Source organism: Mytilus galloprovincialis, chromosome 4, assembly GCF_965363235.1.
Source record: "Mytilus galloprovincialis chromosome 4, xbMytGall1.hap1.1, whole genome shotgun sequence".
NCBI lineage: Eukaryota > Metazoa > Mollusca > Bivalvia > Mytilida > Mytilidae > Mytilus > Mytilus galloprovincialis.
In genome coordinates, this window is record NC_134841.1 from 86177581 (window position 1) to 86201152 (window position 23572).

Consider the following 23572-nt stretch of genomic DNA (forward strand, 5'->3'; position numbering starts at 1 on the left):
TTAATTATTATCGTGGAAATATGTTTTAGTCACATTAAAATTAGCTGCACAACATTTCATGACAAACAATTATACAAAATTAATTTACAGATCAGGGCTGGTACACCTAATTTAGCTATTCCAATAAGACCGGAAAGGTTTGGCGGAACTTTTGAACTTTCTAAAAGAATAGAATTCAACTACTTTCCAGAAATAAACAGCTTTAACATGTTACAACATATGTAGTAGTTAATGCAAGTGAGCATGTTCTATAGATATATGGAAATTAGTTGTCAACACACCCACTGTGGCTCCTCAACATTTTTTCACCATGCAGTCAAAGCTTTGGAGACGTTTCAGCCCCATACCAGTTCGGCCACAGTAGTTTCGGCCATAGTTGAATCGACCAAACCATTTCATGTTGTTCACAACTTAAAAATGAAGAAAAATTATCTGCAAAATTACAGAATATGCTTCCGGCTTCTGTACTAGTCTATATTATGTTGACAGTGATGATCACTACCCTACTACCAGCGTACAAAATTAGTGCAGAATATGTTATTTGAGGGTATAAATGCCCTTTACCGTCAGGCGTCAAACGGCCATTTTCGACTACTGTTAGCGTTAAATTGATTAAAATGTTATTATAATTTATCATATCTTAATATATTCATTTATTTGTATTCTGTATTCTGTACTACGGTGTCGCTGTTGACACTGGATTGTCTCCCTTGTAATTATTCAAGTCTCGCGTGTATATATATTTCACTCTGGTAAACAACTCACTTGTACTTTAAAATACATACTATTAGGTGGCAACTGTGCTTAATATATTTTTACAAAAATTAAAAAATATATATACATTTATTAATTAACATGAAAATTTAAAGGAAAAGAAAAAAAATTAAAAAATCTAACATTACATTAATCGAACCGGCGCGACTCGCAAATAAAGTCACCCAACAATCGCATTAGTGTTTCATTAGAGACGGAGACATTGTCGTTTTTTTCTATTGACAATAAAAGTTCCAAATCAATATGCAACGATCCTGTGTTGAAGTATATCTCATGTATAAAGTTTCTGTCTTGCCTCTTCATAATTTTCACAAAATAATAAATAATGTTCCACAGTTTCTAATTGACCACATTCACACTTGGGGTCTATATTTTGATAATTTTTTAGGTAGTATCCGGATCTTAAATTTCTAATAATTTTTGCTGTTTTGTGATCTGGATAATCAAATGTCGATTTTTTGCTGACAGTCTGATGAAAGTTATAATAAAATCTTCCTGTATCACTATTATCCCATCTATGTTGCCACTTTGTATTTACTAAAATTCTTGCTGCTGTTTTAATATCTTGTTTAGTTACTGTAATATGAGCTTCTTTCTGAATTTGATTTGCCTCTTTAGCTGCCTCTTTAGCTAGTTTATCAGCTATTTCATTTCCTCTAACATCTGCATGTCCTGGGGTCCAATCAAAATTAATTCTTATTCCATGGTGTTTTTGGATACATTTAATAAGGGAAATAATTTCATGTGAAGTGGATCTGTTATTTTCAATTTTCCAATTTAATGTTAAAATTCCAATTGCTGTTTGACTGTCCGAAAATATTTTTACTTCTTCAATTAATGTTTTATTTTCAATTCTGCTTACATAATCTAATACTAATTTTATTGCAACAAGCTCTGCCAAAAGAATTGAACCCCTTTTTGAAACTGGTTGTTTAAGTTCTATTTCTTTATTGTTGAAGATTACAATTGCACCTGCTCCACAAGGTCCTGGGTTGGATTGGCAAGAACCGTCTGTAAAAGCAACAACTGTTGATGGAGATACTGTGTTAAGTTTGTTTAATATTAAATTTTTTCCTGTGATTTCTTGTTCTTTAGTTCTGTTTTTTGAGGAACCAAGAGTACGCCAATATTCTGGTGGAGATTTTGATGCTTGTAGACCTTGAAATTGATATTCTGGCTCTATGTCATCAACACTGATATCTGTTTCTTCTTTCATGTTTTTTGCTTGTTGTAACATTAAGCCTAAAAGTGATATGAACTTGTCCACTGTTTCTTTGTTTTTCCATTCATCTATTTTGTTTCTGATAGGGATTTTGGTTGAATATGAATTTAGTCTTGCAATATCTCTAATAGCCATTTCTTCTCTTCTGAGATCTAATGGCAAAACTCCTGCCATAACTTGTAATACTTCTAAACTGGCTGTTGCAGAAACTCCTAGACAAATAGATAAACCCTTTCTCTGGATGGCATTTAATTTTTTTAAGTGTTCTTCTTTCCCTGTTTGCCAAATACAGCTTGCGTAAAGAAAAATTGAACCTATAATACTATTGTAGACTTGAATAAGAAATTTTGTTTTTATGTTACCTATTCCTTTTATTTCTCTTAATATTCCGAGTGATTTTCCAGCTTTTTTTTCTATGATGTTGATATGTTCACTGAAGGTAAGTTTTTCATCTAATGTAACTCCTAATAATTTTGGATTAGGATTGTATTTAATTGGTTGGTTTCCTAACACAAGGTGTTCTGTTCCTGGATGCTTTTTATTTCTTGAAAAAATACAGTATTCTGTTTTATTTGTATTAATATTTATTCTCCATTTTTTGCTCCAATTCATGATTGTATTTAATTCATCTTGAGTTTTTAATCTTATTTCCTCTAAATCGTTACCAGTATTCCAGAAAATTTATGAAAATTAATTTTATTATAGGTTTTAGAAATTACATTCACTGCTGCAGAAGGAGATGAACAAGATTTACACATTCAATAAATAGATGTTATTGTAAAGATGGCAACACTGGAGGATTTAGCAGAAAGTTTTGACGGTCGCTTAGAATGTATTCGAACACTGGTAGATCTTCAGTTTGCAGCAGAAGAGATTGACTGTAACAAACATTTTGAAACCTTGTTGAATGAAGTGGAAAAACTTGAAAATGTCTTGTCTGTGATGAGATCTGTTGTTCAAAAACAGAAGGAAGAATCTAAACAAATACAGGTGTGAATTTAGATTCGATATAAAAAGTATTGAAGAGTGTTAGAAAAAACTAGCAGCCAATGAATGAAATTTATGAAAAATTGCATGTACATGTTACGATGTAGTTTTCATCAATATCACCATTTATTTGACAAGCTAGCTAATTATCTGTTCTTTAGTAATTGTAAGGGTAAAGGCTGGTTCAATGTAAATATAAAGGACACCCAGGGAAATCTCAATTATGGGTGAATCATTCAAAGTGGTTAATTCTGTATTATAAAAGTGTAACAGAAATTCTAAAATTGCATCTTAAGATGAATGCCCAATTTTCAAAGAAACTTCCCTGTGTACCCTGTTTGTTTTAATGAAATAGTTCTAACTAATTGTTTGGATAGAAGAATAAGATGGAATAGACTTTCTTGGTGTTAACTGTTTAGGCTACAACTACATGTACATGTATGACCATGATGACTAGCGTGCAAACTCAGGCCCTCTTTTTGTACTCTTGATATAATACAGAATCCTAAAAACATTTAATTGCACTTGAAAAGCATTCAACATTAAGTTCAAACTACATCATGTACCTACTCTCTGAACTTTTGATTTTGTTTGTGTTGCTTAGTCTTTGGTTTTCTTACATGTCTTATCGATATACATGTATTGGTATATTGGGGTCTGCTGACTGCTGTCATTTGGTTTGTCTTTTAATCATGGTGCTTATTATGAATTTCATTTGCCCTTAATTTGCATATGCTTTACTTTTTTTGACCATATGATCAGTAAAAGCATTGCATTTTTATGGTGTTAAAATTTTGTCATTTAACAAATTAAACATATTTTTTTTTACCTTTTTCAGGAGGTTAAGTTGACATTTGAAAATATGATTAGCCATTTGCAGTATAGTTGTCAACATGTACCTGTACACATACCACAACCAGCAAAGAAGGAGGCTGTTCATCAGTAAGAAATAACTTAGGTCCAAACTTTTGAATCATTAAAAGCATTTTTGTCACACACGTTTTGTTTAATATAAATTTAAATAAGAAGATACTATGAGTGCCAATGAGACATCTCCATCTATATTTTAAGACAGTTCAAAACAGATTGACACTTTGGAATGGTTTTCTTTTTGTTTAATAGATAAAGCCATGTTCTAATTCCAACAAAACATGCCCAGGGGTACATATGTGTGATGTTTCAAATGAATCTGCAACAGCAATTGTATTTTCAATGACACTGGATATATAAAAGAAACAGTATGTTGAAGTTGCTTTCTATGAATTTCAATTTGTGCAAAATTAAATTCTGATTTTTAACCGGATTTTTGTGACAAAAATGTTGGTTATTGATTTGGAGATGTACACTGGACTAGTATATATTTGTTTAGGGGCCAGCTGAAGGACGCCTCCGGGTACGGGAATTTCTCGCTACATTGAAGACCTGTTGGTGACCCTCTGCTGTTGTTTTTTATTTGGTCGGGTTGTTGTCTCTTTGACACATTCCCCATTTCCATTCTCAATTTTATGTACGGCGGGTGGGCGGCCGGGCGGGCGGGCGGGCGGCAATCAAATGTTGTCCATGCATTAACTCATGAACCGTTCAACCAAAGCTTTTAAAATTTTAATATGTTGTTACTGACAACTAAATGAAGGTCAAGTTCAATAATGGCGATTTTGACTTTTACCGTTCAGGAGTTATGGTTCTTGAAAGATTGAAAAATGGAGTTTCCAGTCGTGTCCGTGCATTTACGCATGAACTGTTCTACCAAAGCTTCCCAAATTTTAATATGTTGTTACCGATGACAAAATGGAGGTCAAGTTCAATAATGACGATTTTGACTTTTACCGTTCAGGAGTTATGGTTCTTGAAAGATTGAAAAATGGAGTTTCCAGTCGTGTTCGTGCATTTACGCATGAACTGTTCTACCAAAGCTTCCCAAATTTTAATATATTGTAACTGATGAGCAAATGGAGGTCAAGTACGATAATGACGATTTTGACTTTTCTGTTCAGGAGTTATGGTTCTTGAAAGATTGAAAAATGGAGTTTCCAGTCGTGTCCGTGCATTTACGCATGAACTGTTCTACCAAAGCTTCCCAAATTTTAATATGTTGTTACCGATGACAAAATGGAGGTCAAGTTCAATAATGACGATTTTGACTTTTACCGTTCAGGAGTTATGGTTCTTGAAAGATCGTAAAATGGCGTTTCCATTCACGTTGTTGCATTTACTAATGAACCATTCAATCTAAGCTTTTCAAATTTTAATATGTTGATACTGACTACAAATTGGAGGTCATATTTGATATTGATGATTTTCACTTTCAGCATTCATCAGTTATGGTTCTTGTTTTTAAATGTTTGCTCTGCATCAAATTAAAATGACTGCTTTCCACACAGGTCTGAATGGTCAGATTCATATGTTAAATTTTATTCCTGTTTTTTTTTCATCAGACTTTCATTTAGTATTGAATAAGTTGTTTGAAAGACTTTATAATTGAATCAAATAGAATTATGGATATTAGTAAGGTTATTCTCTGAATTAATCTTTTTACAGGGAAGCAAAGACTAAAAAAGAGAACCAGAAAACTTCAGTTAAAAGTGGAAATGGAAGCAATAAAGGGAAATCTGCAGAAAAAAATGAGAAAAACAGTAAAAAGTCAGGAAAATGTGATGTTTATGTACCAACAGTGGAATATGTAACAGTTGAAGAGTTTGAAGGAGTACCCAAGTATGTTCACTTATATATATACACATGTTGCATACCTTAACTCAAACAGAGACTTAGAAAATAAGCTATGAACACATATTTTTTAAAAACAACTAAGAATATAATGATAAAGATCCTGACTACGCATTCAATTGTTTTACCAATGTATTATTATAAAATGCATCCAAAAAATATTGGGCCATGAGTTTTAAGGTAAGACTACACTGCAGGTGGGATTTTTTTTGTTTGTTTTTATTGTTCTAAAGAAATGCACCAATAATTAATGGTGTTATAGGACCTTCTTGGCAACCTGGGATGTCTTTACTATCAGAGCTCCAGATAAGCTGCGTATTTGCGTGATCACGCAATACAACTAATTTAAAACCCAATGCAATTGCACATTGCAGGGTTCTAAAACCCAATTCATCCAAAGGAAAACCCAATTATATGCGAAAACCATGAGTTCTTAACGCTTTTAATCGCTATCGTTTGCGTTATTTACCCTTATCTGATATTAGTCGTCGCGTAAATCTGTTTTTATAATATTTATAATTGGAAATGTCCTTTCGTTCTAAAAATAGAGCGTTGCACATTAAGTAGCTGAAATGGGTCCCTGTTGGAATTTTCCGTTGCTCAGGAGATACATGTGTTTATGAAAACATTTCGATCTGCTCTGTGTTTATCCAATTAGAGTTTGTCATGTTCTCATATTTTTTTCGAATTGCTTAGGATTTATCATAACATACAATTAATTAAAAAGAAAGTAAATGTCTGGTAAAAATATTGAATAAAAGCATGTTTTCATCTTCTTTTTGATAGCTGAGGGAAAGTTTTGATGATAACAAGACTCAGCTAGTGTTTTTTAGGAAACTGTCAATCAAACGCACGGGCGTGTTTGCGTACCTTAACAAATGATAAACCCAGGGTTTTGTCGAGAACGAAATCAGTTGGAAAAAGTGAGAGGCCAAATCAATTATGACATGATATGTAGTTTGAAAGCATCGGAAACTAAAAGTTCTAATAAAGTTGATGAGTGAATACACATATCCGTTTTTTACGTCAATGCAGCTTGACACTTCGTTTTGGTCTAATTGTTCTGTAGGCTTAAGATAGTTGTCTTATTCATTTTTATTGGCAAACTGTGCATAACATTGTCATTAATTTATTTGATGCTGGAGATTTATTGTTGCAGAATTGTTTGAATTGTTTGAAAATTAAACCACACCAAGGATCCGGAAATTTTTTCACCTAATTTCGGTCATTTTCATATAACTTAAAAGTTGGTGCCCCTTTTCAAAAACAGATTGTCAAAATCTCATTACTGCATGAGTATGCTCCTTCTCGTAGCATCAACGAACTTGTTTAACTGTTGCATCGCGTTTACTTCATGATTTATCCTACCATTTTCCCAAAAATCGATCAAGAGCAATTAAGAGAAGGCAACAGTTTAAGAATAAAATGATTTTAATGACTCAAAATCTTAATTTTCTCAGTCATCGCTTACGTTTCTTTCGATTCTGAAGTCGAAATTCAAACCGTATGTAATGCGACAATACTTAAACGAACAATTCCGGACTTATTCCCGGGATTAGTTTTGTTTATCAAATTCACAATTGTAACTTCTTTTTAAAAGTCCTAAATAAATGATTTAGGACTTTTGAGTTTCCAAATCGGTTATGTCTGGCATATATGACCGTTTCCGGACCCTTGAACCACACTATAAACCTGGTCAGGGTTTTGGAGTATATATCTCAAATCTTGAAACTACTTATTATTTTTATTAAAAAGAAGACCTGTCAATTGCAAATAGGTGAAAGGACTGGCAAAACTTTCTTACAGCACCTAAATTTCACATATATATTACATAAAGATCTAAACACTTAGCCACACCTACCCCAACTAAACTGTAGGGTGATCATATGGGATCTAGAAAGGTAATTAGTTACTGTCCAACTAGTGACACCAGCTGCAGTTTATACAAGTTGTGAGAAAATACAAAACTGGCAGAACGTTTAAAATGGGACACAAATTAAACATACAATTGCTCGTCAGTGAATCAACCAAATAAAACAGCTATAAAATATTCAATATTGTGTTGATGAAAAAACCCAATACATTAAGGAGCTTGGTGGTGAAAAACCCAATTTGATATTTGCTTGAGGGGTGAATTGGAATTGATAATGCAATTAAAAAACTTTATCACCCAATAACATAAAAAAATGGGGGGTAAAAACCCCAATTTGTGAATTCTTATCTGGAGCTCTGTACTATGGTGATAATTATTGCATCATTGAATAAAGTTCTGTTTGAAATAAAAGCAGCAAAAAAATAGTTATTAGCAGTAAAATAGATATCAAAAGAAAGTTTATTAGCTTTAGGTAGTTACATTTGTAGTTATAAATGAAAATACCTTGTGTAAATTAAACTGTAAAAAGTTTTTGAGTTATCTCCCTTTACAAATATAGTTTTACAATGCTTTAGAATTGCTGATAATAAATCAGTTTCTGACATGCTTTTGATTATATAAATTTTTAATAATAAGTAATAATAAATGTATATTTCATTTTGAAGGTACATGAAAGGGCGTTTAAGTTACAGCCAGGTGAATGGTGCCATAGATGAATTAAACAAGCCATTAAAGGAAAAATACAAAATATTATCAATGAAAAGAACAACTTTGAATGATATTAACAGAAAAAGATATGAAAAATTCAAGTTACAGGAAACAAAAGACACAGCAGGTTTGTTAAGTAACACTACTTTGATAACAATTAAGGCTCAAACTACACTAATATTGGCCCTTCACCATATTGCAAAATTATAATGCGATGTAGACTGAAATCAGATAGATTTTTTTATTGTTGGTTGCTTTTTGTCCAGTAGAAAATATATCATGCACATACAGGACGATGAGAAATCAGAAAGTGACATTATTTATACATGTTTTTTCAAATTATCCAGTAAGCTCTTATACATTGTAGATTGACAGAATATGAGAAAAACTAAGATGATAAATTGTTATATAACTGTAACCAACAATTAGCCTTTACTTGAATGATGATTTTTTTTATTTATATATTTTACCCTTTTTGGGGTTTTTGTCTCGACTTGACAGAGTAAAAAAGCAAGACATAGGTATGTTGTTTCCAGCGGCAATGGGCAGGGTAAAAAATGTATTAGTTTGTGATTAGATCTAGTTTATGGTGAACTACAAGTGGTAGGTCAATCATATTTGGTATGCAGTTGCATTAGCATTAGCACATCTGATTTCAATGGAGATTATTGGGCCCTTCCCCATCAGTCATGGGTCTATTGACTTTGAAACTTTGACTTATTTTACATTAACCCTTTCAACGCTATACACGGCATATGCTGTGATGAGATACGCCGTCCGCCACTGCTATTCGCGGCATATGCCGCGATGACAACAGATTTTTCATAAGGACTCTTAAACCATTCGGTTTTCATTCGGGTCCTCTCTAATTTTTCCTTGTATGAATCGAGGATATGCAAGGTCTCATTTGCGCTTGAAATCCCGGCAATTTTTATTGTAAAATCATGCAGTAGAAGGAAAATTGAAGGAAAATAAAAACAAATATTTTGACAAATGCAAATGGCGGAAATCGGAAACGAAGCTGTAAATATGGAAATATTTCAGCATTTCTATGGCGAAACTGATGACGAGGATTAGTTAAAAGGTTTCTTGTTATCTCAATGTGTTTATTACATTAAATTCGTGTGGGAAATATGATTTGATCGATCATTACGAGATGTAGAAAAAGGGGGGAAAACGGAGGTTGACTGAAAATTTTGAGGACTGAGCCACTGATTTGTGCCATGATTACATAATACGTTGTGTATGGTGCAATACGCTACGAAATCGAGCAATTGGTGTTTTCTTTATTATATGGCAGATAAAAAAACAAAATAGATGAAGACGAAAAGTAGTTTTTATTCAAAATTCAACACAAATGTAACAAATTACACCTTTTACCTGTTAATTACCTGAAAATGCAGGTAACCTGATAATTTTGGCTGAAATTACTGCCTAACAATACAGTTCATACTCTCCTGAGCATTTTTCATGCAATAACTTTTTCTGTATCTCTTAAAAAAGATACAGCAGTCTGAAAAGGAATATATATACTGTTCTAATGAATGAACACAAAAAAAATGCAGCAGCAGCAGCCATTTTTCTATTTTTTTGTGTAGCGTTGAAAGGGTTAATTAGTTTGTGATTAGGTCAGTTCATGGGAAACCACTAGTGGTAGGTCAATGATATTTGGTATGCAGTTAGCATTGGCATATCTCATTTCCATGGTGATTATTTGGCTCTGCCCCCTAAGTCATGGTCTATTGACTTTAAAAATTTGCTGAGTTAACATGTATTAGTTTGTGATTAGCTCAGTTCAAGGGGAACCATTAGTGGTAGGCCTATGTTAATTGTTGTTTTGTTGTATAAGCATTAGCACATCTCATTTCCATGGAGAATATTTGACCCCACCTCCTCAGTCATGGTCTCTCGACTTTGAAATTTTGCTTAGTTAACATGTATTAGTTAGTGATTAGATCAGTTTAAGATGAACTGTTAATGTTAAGTAAATGATATTTGGTATGCAAATTTATTGGCATTTACAAGAATCATTTCCATGGAGATTATATTTGCATACCCCTTCTTCATTGTTCATTGACTTTGAAACTTTTATATAGTTTACAAGTTAATGTTTGTGTTTAGGTTTGTTTAAAGGGAATGGTATTTGGTATGCAGTTGTATTAGCATTGGCACATCTCATTTACATGGAGATTGTTTAGTAATGTTTGTCATATACCTCCTTCATGGTTCTTTAACTGAATTTTTGCATAACTTATATAACATGTTAAAGTATTGCTATTTTAATTTCAACATTTGCATAATCAAATTACAAAACATGCAAAAAGGGAAGACATATCTCTGTGATATCAGTTTATCTTGAAATTAATACGAGAAAGCTAAGGCAGTACTTATTAACTGCAAAAATCATCAGCTATGCATGAACTAAAAAATCTTACTGCAACCATCATATTATTCTAGGAGTTTTTATCTTTCAAAAACTATGTTTATGGTTTTTTGTCGAGTCTGTTTTTCTTATACTGTATGCAATAGGTCTACTATATTTGGTGTATAGAATGATTGTAAGGTGTACATGTCTAGCTGGCAGGTGTCATCTGACCTCAACCACATTTTCATGGTTCAGTGGTCAAAGTTGAGTTTTTGAGTTTTGGTCGTTTTTTCTAATATTATATGCAATAGGTCAACTATGTTTGATGTATAGAAATATTTTATAATCTACATGTATATGTCAGTCGTGCAGGTTTTATTTGACTGTGAACTCATTTTCACGGTTCATTGCTCATTGTTAAGTTTTGGTGTTTTGGTCTGTTTTTCTTAAACTATAAGCAATAGGTCAACTATATCTGTTGTATGGAAGAATTGTTAGTTGTACATGTCTGCCTGGTATGGTTCATCTGACCTCATTTTCACAGTTCATTGCTCAGTGTTAAGTTTAGGTGTTTTGGTCCATTTTTCTAAACTATAAGTAAAAGGTCAACTAAATTTGTTGTATGGAAGAACTTTTAGCTGTACGTGTCTGCCTGGTATGGTTCATCTGACCTTGACCTCATTTTCATGGTTCATTGGTCAATGTTTAGTTTTCTTGGTTAATGTTAAGTTTATGTGACAGTTGTTATAAAGCTTTATATTGAGGACTTTCAACATAATATCAATGATTAGTAAAGAAGGCTAGACATTTCAGCGTGTGCACTCTTGTTTGCCTTTACCTAAAAACAATTATAAATATTAAATAGACAAATATAGTATATTGGAAAAAGTAATCAGTAAAGCATCTACAAAAATACTAATATGACTACAACAGTCAATTGATTTATTGTAGGAGTTATTGCCAATAAAACGAAGATTTACCAAGACTATGACATTTTGTGGCTTGAGAATTGACTTTTTTTTCGGACATTGACATTTTGATACGATCAGGGGTTACAATTTTTTTTAGCATTAATAAATTTGTCAAACCTCCAAAGTTGAAGCAAAATTTTGATTTATTTTTTTTAGCTCCAAGTGAGTTTTTCTCATCACTTCACAGGGGGATTTAGGGGGGAGGCCCAGTGGGCCTGGGCTTCCTCTTTTCTGGGAAAAATTTGGTTGATTATATAGGAAATCACTGATGCATGACCTGAGTGGGGCCCCTCTTATGCAGTCAGAGGGCCCCCCTTATGAAAAATTCTTGATCCGCCACTGCACTTGTCGTCCGTCATCTGTCGTTAACTTCTACAAATATCTTCTCTTCAACTACTGAACCAAATTTTACTAAACTTGACCACAATCATCATTTGGTAGCAGATATATAAACGGCACTGAGCAGCTGTATTTTGTTTGCTATAATTTTTTTTCTTGCTGTATTTAAGAAGCCTAGCATTTAAGTTTTACTGTTTATACTTTAAATGTATTGTTTATTAATTAGTTGAAGAATATATTTGAATCACCGTGACCATGATGACCTACATTCTACACATGGATAACCTCATCTGTAGTTTTGCATTTAGAATCATTGATAAATAGTTTCTTTAAGCATATATATCTAAGGCATCCATTTCTACAAGACAAATAATTCAGTTCTGACAGTAAGACTTGATTCAGATAGAAAAGTAAAAATTTGAAGTATCTTGTTATTTTACTCTAGAATTGCAATATAACGAATATCTTCAGTTTAGAAAACCAATTTAGATCTCCTGAAGGAAAATCACTTATATTGTGTATTTGAAGTATAGTCTTTACAATGAGTTTTACACCAATTTCAGGATGTTATTAACAAGCTAATTTATCTGAACAGATTTTTATTCAATATAAAGTATTGATTTTCCAGACAAGAGACTTGTTTTTCATTTCAAATAATTCTTTCAATCAGTATCTCTGTAAGCAGGAGCCATGGAAACGATATAATTCAAATATAATCTGGTACAGATTAAGTTTTATTGAAAAATGTTATTTTAATTCTTTTAAATTCTACTCAAGACTGAGAAAATAAAAGATTTCTTGTTCTAACATTAATATAAAATTCAATAGCAGATGACATGTGAAATATCAAGATGCTCAATATTTTTTGGATTTGTCTATTTTACCATGTTTAAAAAGGATTTGATATTCTTTTTTTTTTTAATCATTACCTAGAAAATACATAGTTATTTGTAATAGATTATTTTTTGTTGTTAAAAGTGTTTGATTTCTTTAACCACTGTCATAAAAAATGGTGTGTAACTGTATATGATAGTTCATGTATAAAATACAATGAGTTATATTTCCTGTTATTGTCTGCAATTTTTTTAATAAATTTATAAAATTTTTGATCTTCATAAAATATTTGTCAAAGGCTCATTTGGCATTGAAATTTCGTAATTACCACACTGATAAATTCAATTTGATAATTCCATTTATTATACTTTAGGTTAAAATGCCATATTTTGATTGGCTAATACAAGGGTGTTAATTTACTCTATCACATGGCTGAGAGGGTGACAATTTTTTTGAATGTCACCCTCTGGTCCAGACCAATCAAAAATCGATAATTTAAAGGACAATGAATTGAATTCACATCAAGTAATTAAATACAATATTTATGCTTAAAAGTTCTATGTTTTTACTAAGTTTTAATTATTTGACTGTCAAAATAATAAAAAAATAAAACATCTTGCTTGACTTTTTTTTTTTTTTTCCGGTAACTTTGTTATGTATATGACGTCATAGAAAATACTTTTAAAATAAAATAAATATGTAATTGACAATAATGATAGGACATTCAGTATAATAAATAAATAACGCATAGCTGAGAGGGTGATAGAGCAGATTGGTACCACTCAAAAAGCATTGTCAACCTTGGCTTCTCCGCGGTTGACAATGTTTTCTCGGTGTAACAATCTGCTCTATCACCCTCTCAGCTATGCAACCAAATTGTACAGATTCTTCTAGATCAATAAGATATCAAGTGGCATATCTGCTAAATTAAAATTTTGGGAAACCAATCCAAAACATTGACTGCTTATATTATTTTGTAGAAAACACACACAGTCAATTGAAGACTCTTATATCATTATTAGTTTCGATTGACACCCCTCCTGCTTCAGGGTAAAGTTTTTGGTCAAGGTTGTTTTTGATGAAGTTGAAGTCCGATCAACTTGGAACTTAAAACACATGTTTCCTATGATACAATCTTTCTAATTTTAATGTCAAGTTAGAGTTTTGACCCTAAACACGGTCCACTGAACATGGAAAATGATAGTGCGAGTGGGGCATCTGTGTACTATGGACGCATCCTTGTTTCAATTATTTTTTTGCTTTTTAACTTAGAACTTTTTATAAAAATTCTGAATTCAAACTCCTGCAACCTTTGATCTGTCTTAATCTTTAACTTTCTTTTCAGGAGAATATTTCATAGTGGAGGAAGACATTAAAGAATTTTCAACTTTAAAAATTGACAATGTTGGACGTGCTATATTGACTATTCTGCGACATTGTGGTCGAATGAAGGAGATTAGAGGAAGTGGTCACATTAGATATGCTTGTCTCCCTGTATACTGAATGTAATCAGATCATTGTCCATCAAAAAAAGGTCACAACATATATATTGTGACTATTGATGTCTCCCTGTGTACTGAATGTAATCATATCAAACAATGTGTTCATTGTCCATCAAAAATAGGTTGCAATATATATTGACTCCTGTGGCAATAGTTTTGCATGACACAAGAAATTGATTACACCTTATGTATATGCTTATCTTTTTATATGACTGAAAAGTCATTGACTGCAAACATTATTTGAATGGGCAGTTTTTGTACAAAACTACAAAAGGAGCATTTGCAAAAAGTGTACAGTATTCATTTATGATGGGCGATTTATTTAAAGATATACCTTCTTTGTTTTAGAGAGCTGAATCAATGAAATGGAAAAAAAATGTGTTTATAGACTTTTGAGCAACTAATTGTTTTATGTACATGATTTAAGAATTTAGAATAGCTTAAAATTATCCCACACTCATAATGATCATTATAATTATTAAACAATTGACCATGACCTAAAGGTCAAATACCCTCATCTGTTTAGAAAAAGTCAGTGTTTCTATTTTTTTATCCACCATTTACAGAAATTGAATACAAGAGATTCCAAGTTCGATTTTATGAATGAACTTCCCCTATTAAACTGTAATCATTTGGGGAAAAACATGTCATAGGCCATGATGACAAAAAAAGTTGTAACATAATACAGCATTTTTCCTTTGAAGTTTTTACGTAATATGCTTAATAGTTCAGTTTCATTAAAAACCATGGTTTAATATAAAGATTGATATGTTATTCCATTAAAAAGAATCATGATGTACTTTGTGCTTGCAACTTCATGTTGATAGGCGGAGCTTTGACTATGGTATAATCTTATATTTTTATGTTAAACCACGATTTAAACTCCGCCTCTTTGTTATGCCTCAATGTGAATATGACAGTTTAATGAATGCATGAGGACAAGGATTTAGTTTGTTTTCCAAATAGGATTTCTACTTTCTGGGAATCCCCTCACTGAATTTGTTGATTTCAACGAAATTTTTAAATACGCATCTAACGACTCGGCCAGTGTTTCATAAAAAAAAAAAAAAAGAGAAGGCATCTGGTCCATGCTTTTAGTTTTGGGAACAAACCATTTAATTTTCGCAGGGGGACTGTTTATACCAGAGCCAGATTGTTTTTGCCAATGCATTTAATAAATGCAATAAAATTTTGTTGCAAAAAAAAATTTTGGGGTGAAAATCTATATTTTTTTTTAAAAATTTATGACAAATCAGAGCCAGGATTTTTGTTCTTAAAATTCCCAGGCCCCAAGACCATCAAATAGTATGTGCTTTAGAAGGAGCCCGAGTCGCTCAATTCAGAAAAATAATGTTTTGTCATGTCTGATGTGCCGTATTCCCCTTATCTTTTATTTTTTTTTCAACTAAAATAGGATATTACCTAGTGTATATGATTGATTTATTGGAATGGCTGATGTTCTTGTTTTGTAGTTCATTCCGGAGCACCTGGTGTCGAGATAATTCAATGTTCTCGGTGGCACCAATGAACCTCTTGCTAGGTTCCAACAATATCCATAAAATCTACGTCTTCAAATTTCACGGCCATTCTAAACAACATGTAAGCACTGAATGAACCGACTGATTTTACAAAAATTGCCTGGATCAAGCAGCAGGCTAGAACAACACTCCCACTGGTTTTTTATTGGATAAAAAATCATCAGGCCACTTTTGAATGATGTTACAAAACATATACACCACGCCTTACTCATTAACATATTTAAACGAACTCATCCTGCGGATTCTTTGTTTAAATATGTTAACTCATAAATAGCGTGGTATAAGGTATATATAATACATATTTGCTTTATGACATCAAATTTTTCTGGGAAAAAGATGTCTACCAATTGGAAGATGTATACTGGACATAGACAAACATGTATATTGCTGAATTATTTCTTAATGTGATGGTAATCTGACACATCTTGAAATAGGGCAAATTGTAAATAAAAAGCAAATGTTCAAAATAAAGTGAAGTCAGATTTTGAAATCCTAGAAACTCATTGCATTATAGACCTGCTAGCAGTAAGACAAATGTTCATACAATTGTATAAAATGTATATATCTTATAAACAATAAAACAATATGAGTCATTTGTGTGTATCTTTAATTGTTCCTGTTTACATGTTACAGAGTTTGGAGAAAACATTGCATTTCATATTTTGTTCATGTTTTTCATTTTTGCATATAAAGATTCAGATCTAAGCAACTGCATGTAAAAGAAAACACTTTTCTTTTATATATTTATTTTCGACATTGAAGATGGTAAATCAGATGAGTCACCTTGACATACATTTCTACCATGCACTAGTCTTTTCTTTTTGGCATAAAGTTTCAAATTGTAAACTTTTTGTTAGTACAATGCATATGTATTTTGGATGGTAAGAAAGTTTCATACTAAAAATAATAATGACTAAAGTTGAATTTAGTGTTGTTTACTAGGTTTATGTAAGATTAAACTATAATAGACAGTCGTTAAATAGAATGAAATTCAAAACAGTGTAGCTGCGGCCATTGATTGACACATTAAAATCATCCATTGACTGGGACAATTTACGTGAACGTTTGTCTGTAACGACCACTGTTCACGACGTACCTACGATAGACATTTAAACTGTGGGGTCACCAAAGGTTTCTTAACGCCTTTAATTATAAAATAATTCGAAAAATTAATCAGGAATAACCTTTGTGTTTTGATTTATATAATTGATATAAATCAAAATACCGTGTTATTTCTGATTAATTTTTCGAATTACTTTATTTAGGTGCTGAGAACCTTTGGTGACCCCATAGTTTAAGTGTCTTTAAAAAGTACATAGTGAGCATTGGTCGTTACATACAAACGTTCACCTAAATTGTCCCAGTCAATGGATGATTTTAATGTGTCAATCAATGGCCACAGCTACACTGTTTTGAATTTCATTCTAATGCTACATTTTTATAGAAATTGAAAATTATGACATCATATTTTTTAGCCAGGCCAGTGTAAGCTATTGCCCTCACTTGGCATCTGTCAATTCCCATATAACTGTATACAAAAATCATCTCCTGAAACTATTTAACCCTTTGTAACAACACTTTATAGGCAGAATCATCCTTAAAAATTGTGCTTGGTGATCTCAACTGTCTACCAATATGACTGCTATGGCTCAACCTTTAGAACAAAGGGTAGATTGCAAGGTATCTTATAACAAATTTATAAGGTGGACAAAATCTGAAAAGGCGTTTAGAATAATACCAAGAAATACCTATTGCCCAATCTTACCAAAACTTTCAGACAACTCCCTTATAGTAATTGCTCTTAAAAGTTCTTACACCTTTCGCATTTTCCTATAATCCTGAAAACTTACACAGAGAGGAACTTTTAAGGGAAGATGATCATAAGGATCAGATTTGCAAAGCCAACTCAGCTGATTTTTTCAGTAGATGTCTTTTACAATTGATTGCCCTTCAGTGACAATGTTTAGCCTATTTATCAGCTTTTAGTGAAAACTACAGTAAACAAAGAGATTTTTTATATCATAATTTTACTACTTACAAGAGTTATTATAAATAAGAAGATGTGGTACAAGTGCCAATGAGACAATTCTCCATCCAAGGTATAAACAGTAAACAATTATAGGTCAAAGTGCGGCCTTCGACTTTACTGCCCTTTACTATCATTTTGTACGGCCTTTAATGAAATTATTTTTCTTTAAACTATTGTATTTGTAAACTATATTATAAGGATAGCATGTTTGACACAGAAGGATGGTATACTGGTTTATCTTAATCAATAAGTTGTCTAATGATGTGTTTGTGACATTTTTCTCAGAAACTACAAATCAAAGCTTCTTGAACGGGTTTTTGTCCCCCTCTTAAAATTACTTCATGTTCATTTCATCATTAGTCTATGCATTGGAAATGGAAATTTAAAAAAAGTTTTAACATTTTGTGTTTTGGTAAACAGCTGGTTGCCTAGCAATCGGTTTTATAGAATAAACTGAAATATCAAACTTAGAAGCATTTCTCCCAGAAAAAAAAAAACATCTGAATCGATTAAAATGTGAGGTTTTGTGTTGCCAAACACTTGAATTTATATTATGATTGAATCCTGCATTTATAGACCATAGCACTACCCTAGTTATCATACTGTTACAAAACGACATTTGTAGCCAATGATATACATTAAAAGAACAAGATTGGGCAAATACTTTCCCATACTAGTAATTCATATTAAGTCCTATATAGATATCATTAGGTAAACATGCTGAAGGATGCGAGAGTTTCTCGCTATATTGAAGACCCAAAATTGGTGGCCTTAGGCTGTTGTCTGCTCTATGGTCGGGTTGTTGTCGCTTTGACACATTCCCCATTTCCATTCTCAATTTTATGTTAATTTTACCCTGTGATGCATTTTCACATTCGTTTGCCAGCAACTCCATATTTACAGTATACTTACACTCTCACACACAATGAACATACTTTCACGAACTACTAATTGAAGCTTACTGAAATTTGGTATCAAACTTCATACTTCGTTTAATACATTTTAACTTTCCTCTGTCTAACTTGCTGTTTAGCAAGTAGCTGTAGCAAAATCTTCGCCACTGGACATATATTATATGGTAATGGAAGAAAGAATACAGATTCAATGTGCAATATGAAGAAATGAAAAGGAACATTCTTGTAATGGGAAACCATTAAAACATTCTGAAAAAAAAGTTAAATGTTATAGATGAAGTATACAATCAACTCTACCGAAGAAATTGATGGGAGTTTCATGAAAATAATGACATTCTTTACATTTTGGCAAAGATGGTCGTTTATAGATCTTGCAATTATCTTTTATTTTGATGCACGGTATTCGTTTCACATAAAGTTTGTCTAGATGACAAATTTATTGTAATAATAGACGAAGATAATTAAGATCAACAGATGGCACCATCGATTTATGCTTGTTTTTCTATTTTTATTTAAGCCCAAGAAATATGAGAGATTCTTCGTGGAGTGCATCCAGAACTTTTATTATTTACACTTTTGAGCAATGTTTTTTTTTCTGATGTTTTAATAATTCAGATTTGTAATAAAAGCTATGTTTACTTGTATTTAAATTTCGGTACCCAGCAGATTATCATAACTGTAATGAAAATATTCGAAAGTGAACACGGGTTATGTTCTTCTCATATATGTTATGATGGTATGATACTAAACCCCTAACGGGAAGGATTGTGCCTGATGTTCATATGATGAAATCATAATCTTTCAGTCAGTTTAGTTGAAGTCTGGAGCTGGCATGACAGTTAACTGCTAGTAGTCTGTTGTTATTTATGTATTATTGTCATTTTGTTTATTTTCTTTGGTTACATCTTCTGACATCAGACTCGGATTTCTCTTGAACTGAATTTTAATGTGCGTATTGTTATGCGTTTACTTTACTACATTGGTTAGAGGTATAGGGGGAGGGTTGAGATCTCACAAACATGTTTAACCCCGCCGCATTTTTGCGCCTGTCCCAAGTCAGGAGCCTCTGGCCTTTGTTAGTCTTGTATTATTTTAATTTTAGTTTCTTGTGTACAATTTGGAAATTAGTATGGCGTTCATTATCACTGGACTAGTATATATTTGTTTAGGGGCCAGCTGAAGGACGCCTCCGGGTGCGGGAATTTCTCGCTACATTGAAGACCTGTTGGTGACCCTCTGCTGTTGTTTTTTATTTGGGCGGGTTGTTGTCTCTTTGACACATTCCCCATTTCCATTCTCAATTTTATTTAAATTATAACACTAATAATGTACAATCTTTTGCATCAGTACGTATTTCCGCAAACGGACTTTTTTTTTATAATTGTTGTTCCTTAATTTTAAACTATAGATTAAGTGTATACAGAAAATGATTTTGAATTAGTATCCAGTGCCTACAAGCAAGCGGGGCCTCGGTGGCCAATTGGTCTAAGATGAACTTCTGCATCTCTAGTCAGTCAACACTGAGGTTTCACAAAGGGCAGGTGCGTTGAACCCTTATCGTTATTGACTACCCAGGTAGCACAAAAACATTTTATTGATATTTTTAAAATATATTGCAAAATATCACCAAAATATCATTCAAAAACATGTTTTTGACGTGATATGTCTGGCTGTACTCATGTGAATAGCATATTTTCTGGAAATATTTGTTCTGAATGTTTAAAGAGCATTATTTTTAAATATCTTGATTTTATATTGAAATAACATAATTTTGATATAATTCAGTTTCAATTGAAAATATCCAGACAACATCTGGACAAAATATTCTTCTAATGTCTAGGATATGTTTTATTGATGTCTACCTAATGTTTTTTTTAAATACAGTCTGTCAACCTTATTCTCATTTTAATAAAAAGTTGAGGCATTGAATTGAATGATTATAAGTCAATTCATAAATTCAACTGGTTGATATTATAATATATATATTCAGTAAATTAACAACTATCAATTGGAAAGTGAGAATATTCACTCGTGTCAATGATGTGTTGATATACTAGAAAATGAAAAAAATGAAAGTATTTTCAAATTGTATTTGTTGTTTTGGGCTGGTTTTAAATATTTTTTGTTTGTGCATAAAATTATTCAATCATTTAGGTAAATACATTTAAATGACTACACAGATTTGAAAATGTTAGATAAAGAGAAGGAAGAGCACATTTTTTGTTAGAACATTGGAATAATATAATTTTCAAGTATGTGGTATAAAGGGGGGAGATAAGTACCTAATACGTTGGCATATTGTTGGCACAATGTTGGCGTATATTTCTTTATTGGCATGAAATATCAATGATATTTTTTTATAAACACTGTTTAAAAAACTTTGAATTAGGCAAAATACAAAGAATTTTCTAGTTCTAGGCACAGATTATCGTAGTCCTATTTGGTATGACTTTATCATTTTGATTTTTTACTGGGTCCTCAATGCTCTTAGAACACACTCGTTATTCGCTAGATAATTTTTCTTTTGACTTGATTTGAATTTTCATTTAAGTTAGATTAGAATTGTTAAGACTTTTCTATCAAAAATGAGGAGACATTCATGTTAATCTGATTAAAAAATTATATAAAAAATATTTTCTTTTTCATATCAAACATCATGGACTTCACACAAATATCACTAACAAACATAAGAAAAACATCTGTCGTACATCTTACAAATATCAATTAAAAATATTATGTAAAAATGTTTATAAAATATATCAAACATGTGCTTCACTCAAATATCACTGACAGACATTTGGAGAACATTTCTAGCATACATCTTACAAATATCTATTAAACATATTATCTTAAAACTATTATGAAACAGTCTTTAACTAATATTTTCTAAATAAAATCGAAAAATATATTGTTATGATGTTATTGAAATATTCATTAGATATTACCATTTTTATATTTTTGATTAGGACAAGAAAAGTATATTGATGTTACATCAAAAAGATATTTTATTATACATCAAACCTATGCTTTACATAGATGTAAATCAAAAATGTTTTATAAATATTTCTTTTACACATCTAAAAAATATATATATTAAATGTTATATAAAAATGTCCATCAGATATTGATTGAATATTGCAAAGAAATATCTCCTCGACATACAATTGTTCTCATTTATAAAACTGTCTATTTAACGTTTTAAAAACATCAGCAAAGAATATTTATTATTCATTATAAAAAAAATATTTACAAAAAATGTGTTTATATTAGCAATCAAACATTGGGACGAAATATTATTGTTAAAATATCATTAATGCATAATTTCTAATGTAAAAAAAATGTCTTTAAATATTTTTTGGTAAATATTTTTGAAAAACATATATATAACCAGTCAATAATATTATGAAAATATTATGTGTTAGCTGGGTAGGATTGTCTGTTTTCCTACCGAAAGTAGGTTGTTCTCTCCAGGCGCTCCGTCTTCTTCCACCAATAAAAACTGACCACCATGGAAAAGCACAAATTAATAGTGTTTAAAGTGATGTTAAACACCATAAATCAATAAAAACCAGCACTTAAGCATCTTAATTCAGTGCCTGCCCTTAAACAAAAGTGCACGAACTCTGAGACTTCCTTCTATACCACATACATTCTGTAGTCTTCCAAAACACCCAAGCTTTTAAAACAAATGTTTTACTTTTTTTCTATCCGTATTCTTTGCCTTAGTCGTTTTGAGTTTTCTCACAAAACAATGTTTTTAAAATTTTCTTCCAATTTTATTTGGAAGATACAGGTTAATGTTTATGAGAGAGAAAAACGATACGTACATTTCGAGGTCAACAAACTTGAAAACAATACACAAGTGTCTGTGCTATAATCACCTCGTCTATAAATGTTTACACTGAGTTAAACAGAGAGTATATAACAGATCGACACTAGATTCCCAAAAGGATAACACATCTGTATATTTTCCTAAGTTACCCATTAATCCATTAATGTACAGCTTGCAGAAGTCTGTGATCATTCATTCTCGAATAATTCCACACATCATTACTGTTTTACCACTTATTTGCTAATCGCATATATTTTGATGAATATTTGGTGTGGCTTATATATGCATGAATACTTTCATTTCTTGAATGTTATATATTTTTTTTTTTATTTATTTAAGTTTACCGAATAAATCTTTCTCAGTCACGGACATTGTGCAAAACAAATTTGTGGATATATATACATGATATAATCATCGCGTTGTTCTATCCTCAAATGCATGTGTCATGTAGGGGAAACTCAGACGGATATTGATTAAACTTTACACGGTTGTTGGATACTATCTACGGATATTCATGTTAAAGGAGTAGGGCGAATTTCTTTAAATATCAGCGAAATAATGTTAAATCTGCAAAACAATTGCGGATGCTAGTTTTTGATCTTCCCTCCCCGGGATTCGAGATCATGCTATTGAGATATCGAGATAACACCGCCTGCAATGTGTCCAGCGCTGTAGACCATGATAGATATATCTATAAAAACGGTTGTGATTCCATATAATTTCTTAAAAAACAAAACGGTTGTGATTCCATATAATTTCTTAAAAAACACTTTGGAGATCACATTATGAAGTTTTTGATACCCGCTAAAAATATCCATGCAACCAGACATGGTATCAGTAGTGCCACTAGCATATATACGTATTTCCTAAACTCCCGATTCTATTTATCATTGATGAAATGACAACAATTACACCTGTTTATGCCCATACACATTGTGTTTATAAATAAAAATCGCCAAA

At 31.8% G+C, this 23572-nt stretch overlaps 1 protein-coding gene across 1 annotated transcript; it reads left to right on the forward strand.

The window, feature by feature from the left end:
- The first annotated feature begins 119 nt into the window (after nt 1-119).
- LOC143073250 (SKA complex subunit 1-like) lies at nt 120-16430 on the forward strand. Its single transcript, XM_076248658.1, has 6 exons — nt 120-237; nt 2702-2986; nt 3822-3925; nt 5522-5695; nt 8246-8415; nt 14143-16430. Exons 2-6 carry the CDS (start codon nt 2780-2782, stop codon nt 14298-14300), a joined length of 813 nt encoding a protein of 270 aa, XP_076104773.1. The 5' UTR covers nt 120-237; nt 2702-2779; the 3' UTR covers nt 14301-16430.
- Nucleotides 16431-23572: the final 7142 nt, after the last annotated feature.